The sequence below is a fragment of the Schistocerca americana genome, chromosome 1 (genome assembly GCF_021461395.2).
Source record: "Schistocerca americana isolate TAMUIC-IGC-003095 chromosome 1, iqSchAmer2.1, whole genome shotgun sequence".
In the NCBI taxonomy this organism is placed as follows: Eukaryota; Metazoa; Arthropoda; class Insecta; order Orthoptera; family Acrididae; genus Schistocerca; species Schistocerca americana.
In genome coordinates this window covers 609,495,439-609,501,438 of record NC_060119.1, presented here as the reverse complement: position 1 = coordinate 609,501,438, position 6,000 = coordinate 609,495,439, and the positions used below count along the sequence as shown (strand labels likewise).

Genomic DNA, 6,000 nt, shown 5'->3' with positions numbered 1-6,000 from the left:
TTCGCAGGTGAGTATCCGGCCTGTGGTTCCATCCGGTGACGTCGCTACAGTAAGTGAAACGTATATTTGGGACTGCTTTGCAAACTACTAGGCAATTATTCACTTCCCTCTTGCACACGCATAATGTCTTTGCCTGCTTAGAAAGCACTAACCAAACTTCTCAGGAGTTAATACACCTCGCAAGATCAGAACCTTTCACAAAATTCTTCTTTCGGCGCCAACAGAAAGGATAATGAGATGAAGAGAGAAGGGAATTACAAAGCTAAAACGTCCTTGCATTTCCCTACGCGGGAGAATAATTTAATATGCTCCTCAGGACGCTAATGATAGAGTAGAACATTAAATTTACGAATTCACTCCGAAGTAACTGTTTGGTGCTGATTGTTAAGTACCGTATTCTTCAAGTCGAGGTAACTGCTGCCCTGAGGGGTTACAGTCTATAAATGGGTTCATCGTAAACGGTTTGAATATACGTGTTACAAAAGCAAACGATGTTAGATCATGTGTGGAATGTGAATGATGTTAGTCTTCAGATATGTCTGTAATTTAGTGTAAATTGTGTATTGCTAATAAAATGGTTCACTCTAAAAATTAAAGGATTGTAGAATTTGTTTCGGCCTTGTTGCTCTCTTCTATAGTTCGGCCAGCTGTAGCCGTAAAAATATATTTTAGAAGATATCGAAAGAAAGAAGAACGTTGACTGATGTTTTAGTTTAAAGTTTTTACCAGTAATATATCCTTATATTTCGGTAAAATTAAGAGTACATAAACGCTTTTTTTCCGTCTAGGCAACGCGTAAGATTAAATCTAAGTCGTAACAAAATCAAAATGCCAATAATATAATGGTTGCAGCTAACAGACACGTTTATCCTCCATAGACAATTACCTCTTGGTTTACTTGCCAAATGTTGATAATGCACTTCCTTTAGTAGGAAACCCCAAATGGAACAACCACATTTATGACCAAGAAGTGTGGGAATAGGTCAGTGAAAGACGATGGAAGCATTCTGGTGTATTGAGTTGTCGCGTCTTACGTTTAACTTTTGAAAAACGAGTGTTCCGCTTTTGTGACACCACAATTCGTCGTTTCACAAACTTGAACTGAAGCACGCACATGGTGGTCGTTGTCAACCACACACTCTCACCAATATCGTGATGCAGCGCCTTTTTTTCCCCTTACAATCAATCATATAAGGCAGTTTCTTGTTGTTGTTGCTGCTGGATTTTATCAGACCTTTAGGTCTTCGTTTTTTAAATAGGTTTGATTTTGTAAGTGGACATAGTGGTAAACTATTTCTTCCTCTAGTAAATCTCAGCGTTGTGTGTAAACTGCGACGTTGTGTAGTGGTTAGTATTGCTGGCTACTGACAGGGAGATTGTTTCCTAGCGTGGAAAGATGCATAATGTCGTGAAGTAATTTTGTAACAGCAGTGCATAAGAATCAAGGATGTTGTGTCTTCTAGGTGATGCTACTGAAAATTCTGTTGGAAGTAGCCAATTATTGATTAGTTATAGGCGATGGTAAGCTTTGTTTGTCATAGTAAATATGTAATCCTGTTGGATGAGGCCAGGTAGCACGTGATGTTGTTGCCTGAGCTAACTCGATTTCTCCAACTGAGATGGTGTTGCCATGTTGTATATCCCTGAGCGTAATTTGTGTGCCCCAGTGCAGTCTTTCAGGGGTTGCAGTTCATTGAATGCTAGCAGAAATTGAATAGACTAGGGCAATAACACCACTCTGATTAATTGAATTATATGGCTATGCTCAGCAGCGTGTCGTCATTAAAGATTTCCACAATGAGGCTAGAAGAGTGTTACTTAAATTTCATAAACCTTGTAGTAGGAATAGTGCGTACAGCCTCTCGTGCAGCTTGTAAAAACAGCTACTGATACTGAATTCTCTTCAGACTGGAATCACCTAAATTCTTAAACCGATGGGAACCCTGAGGTGTCGTGAAGGTGATAAAGCTTTTTTTGACTTTGATCTGACTATATACCACCCTTATGATGATCAGTGCTAGGTTCTGCTTTCAGCCCAGGTTGGAATACGGCATCTCTTAATTTCAGAAGAAACACACGCAGTTATTAATTCTTTTCTTCAACTGTTCTATCAGTGTTTTCATTTTTACATGATACAAAGGAAAAATTTAAAGCAACAGCACTGTAATAAGACCTGTGTATAAGATGAGCTCTGTAGTTCTTAATGTGGTATTTTAAGTGGCTGCCTTTGGGACCCACACTTTACGGTTATACATTTTTTTAAAGAAACAAGTAAAATTTTCTAGTATTAATTGGGTGATCTACTAAAGTCACTGTGATACCTTTCGATACTGCTGTGATGAATGTACATTCTGTTGGCAAAGAGTCAGGCGTGCCCGTACCCGTTAGAGTTCAGTGAAAGAGATTTACTTGTCAGTTTTTCCAGATAATGTGGGTGAGTTAATATCAATATATTGGGTGCTACTTAGAGCTACTGGCCCTGTTTACATACAAATACAAAACTTCTTATATATATATATTCGGTGTAGTGTGTTCGAATACCTATTAGTTGCTTCGCGTTGAGTCAGTACCCCCACATCATGGATCGACACAATTTCAGTTCGATACTGACTCTTCTCCCAGGCAATTCTTTCTAAATGTTTTTACTGGTCCGAGTCCTGGTTCGGTGTAGTGTGAATTCGTCGCACACCACCAACATAGCTAATGTGGCGCGAAGTGTATAATATCCCCGTGCAACAGTTCTCAGAAAATTGCATCCATGATTCGATGGTTAGTATCGATGGTTGCCGGCTTGAGCACCCAGGTTCAGTTTCCTCAAAGTTTGATGATAGGAAAGTCTGTAAAGGGGAAAGCTCATCCTGGTCAGGCTAAATTAAAATACCGGCAAGTGAATAAGCACAGAAATTTATAAGCAAGCTGCTGAAGTGACATCAGATCGAAACACTAAAATCATGCTGTGACCCATTACGCATTAATTAGTTCCTAAGATGTGGAAACAAAAGGTCACAATGTTCTTTAATGAAAAAGCACTAAATCGTCCGGTTCTCTTCTGCGTTCATACATTACTGTCGTTTTGGTAGGGAACGACGTCGCACAAAAAATTGGTGTGCGTCATAAGGGAAGCATACACGCAGCCGATCGGATTTTATTCCTCTCACGCACGATTGCAGTATACACTTGATGTAAAAAACGTTGCTCAATTACGATGATCTTCTCATGCAGGGCAAGGCAGCAGGCTAGAAGTCTGCTCGTATTGCGTTGCGACTTTCTTTTTTTTGCGTGTGTGTGTGTGTGTGTGTGTGTGTGTGTGTGTGTGTGTGTGTGTGTGTGTGTGTGTAATTTTCTGATTAACTCTCATACAATTCTTCATTCGCCGTTGAAGATTCTGGTGCTGGCTCAGTTTCAAAAACACAGCAATCTTCTGTTTACAGTGACTGTTGACGAACGGTTGTTGTGAGCGGTTGTGACCTGTTGAGTAACAAACTGTATCACTTCCAAAAGCACAATGAAACGGTCTATCAACGGAAGGGAGACAACGTCGGCCTGTCACGAATAGAGAAACAGCTACTTCCTATTATCAAAAGCAGTGTAAATACAGTTTTAACTATTTTATGTGTAGGTCGCTCAAACATGGTGTTCACCAGTGCCGTACATGAATTTTAGCCCGATACGACTCGACGGACATGCGCATGATTCACCCACCAGAAAATGCTATTACATCGCAATCCCTTACTGTACATCGAATATACTTCGGCTCAAATGTGCCACTACAATTATCATTGTTATTACTAGTTAGGTGCATAAGTTCTTAGCATTTTTGTTTTGCATTTTGGTATTGCTGCTTCTCTAGATTTATTTATAGATTGTCATTTTTTATTTGTGGTTCACCGTTGCTGTTTGAATTTACGTATTGTCTTTTTTATTCGGAGACAGTGAGTGGAACTGTGGACGCTAGAAAATGGAGTGCCAAGTGGAAAATTCGGAACATTTCCGACGTTCTTCTGTTTGAGTTCAGTAGTGGGGTGAGAGCAGCGGGGGCAGCCAGGAATATTTGCGCCGTATATGGGGATAATGCCATTGGACAGAGCATGGCAAGAATATGGTTCTCGTTTTGAGGAGGATCGTTATGATATTAGTATCTCGCCACGACCAGGAAGACTTTGGGGGTTTGATGAAGATCGTTTAAACGCAATAACCCACAATGATCGACGTCAGTGTGCTGAAGAACAGGCAGATATGGTGAACTGTGATCATTCTATCCTGCAACGTTTGCATTCAAAAGAAAAGGTTCAAAAATGAGATGTATGGCTACCACATGCTGTAAGTCAAAATCACAAAAAGCGGGAGCGATATGGACATCTCTGCTTGCTAGTCATCAGTTGGCTCTTGGAAAACACCCGACCATTCCTATCCTGTATCGCGACTGGTGACGAGAAGCGGTGTCTTTATGCTAACATAAGGAAAAAGAAAGGAACGATTGAGCCCAAACAAAGCAGCAACTTCCCGTACAAAGACCTGCGCGCATCCACATAAGATGTTGTTTCGCACATGGCGGAACAGCGACGGTCCGGTGTACAACGCTTTGCTTCCTCGTGTAACCATCGCTGCTGAAATTTGTCAACAACTGAGATGTCTTGCGGCCGCAGTCCAAGAACAGTGACCAGGAAGATTGCATGAAGTGATGGTAGTTCAGTATAAGGCCCGGTCGCATTCCCAGTGGGAAGTCAATTTGCACCCGCCTTATACCTCATATCTTGCGCCGAATAACCATCAAGGACCTTAGTTTCTGGATGAAAGTTCACTCCGAAGATGACTCGACGAGTTCTTCGTCTGAAAACACGTGATTTCTGCAGTCGTAGACTCGAAAAGTAACGCCAGTGTTGGCAGACTAGTAAATAGTGAAGGATAATATAATATCGATGACTAAAAGTCTCTGTTATGAGTATCTGTTGTGTTTATGACTTATGGATAAACACAAAGAACTTAAGAACCAACTTGATCCTATTGTTGATTTACCGAGAAACGTGATGTGTTGCACTGGTAAAAGTATTTCTTGGTGGGAAATCAGGAAAAAAGGACGAAAACTCAAATGCAGTATATGAAGACCTCTGGTGTGCCATCTCAGCCGGTTGCATTAACGTCGCTGTTCGGCGGCTAGCGTTTTCATATAGTTAGATTCAACATGAACATCAACAAAAGCAAAACGAGGATAATGGAATGTAGTCGAATTAAATCGGGTGATGCTGAGGGAATTAGACTGGGAAATGAGACACTTAAAGTAGTAAAGGAGTTTTGCTATTTGGGGAGCAAAATAACTGATGATGGTCGAAGTAGAGAGGATATAAAATGTAGACTGGCAATGGCAAGGAAAGCGTTTCTGAAGAAGAGAAATTTGTTAACATTGAGTATAGATTTAAGTGTCAGGAAGTCGTTTCTGAAAGTTTGTATGGAGTGTAGCCATGTATGGAGTGTAGCCATGTATGTAAGTGAAACATGGACGATAAATAGTTTAGACAAGAAGATAATAGAAGCTTTCAAAATGTGGTGCTACAGAAGAATGCTGAAGATTAGATGGGTAGATTACATAACTAATGAGGAGGTATTGAATAGGATTGGGGAGAAGAGGAGTTCGCGGCACAACTTGACAAGAAGAAGGGATCGGTTGGTAGGACATGTTCTGAGAAATCGAGGGGTCACCAATTTAGTGTTGGAGGGCAGCGTGGAGGGTAAAAATCGTAGAGGGAGACCAAGAGATGAATACGCTAAACAGATTCGTAAGAATGTAGGCTGCAGTACGTATTGGGAGATGAAGAAGCTTGTACAGGATAGAGTAGCATGGAGAGCTGCATCAAACCAGTCTCAGGACTGAAGAAAACAACTACAACAACATTCAACCGGATAGTAAAACTCTGGATCTTGATTTTTCGAGAACCCTTGAGAAGAGTCATTCGTTGCCTCTCAGTATGGAGTAAAAGCGTGCGGAAGATGAGCAATATCGGT

At 40.9% G+C, this 6,000-nt stretch overlaps 1 protein-coding gene across 10 annotated transcripts in view; it reads left to right on the top strand.

Moving 5' to 3' along the window:
• Positions 1-6,000, top strand: part of LOC124607261 (RNA binding protein fox-1 homolog 3-like) — a 468,620-nt gene that overhangs the window by 123,942 nt on the left and 338,678 nt on the right. For 8 of the 10 annotated variants that reach the window (XM_047139561.1, XM_047139554.1, XM_047139577.1 and 5 more), the window contains exon 2: positions 8-49. The exons of the other annotated variants lie outside the window; for them this stretch is intronic. In XM_047139561.1, coding sequence (XP_046995517.1) covers positions 8-49 — 42 coding nt within the window. The remainder of the gene's footprint in view (positions 1-7; positions 50-6,000) is intronic. 10 annotated transcript variants of the gene reach the window in all.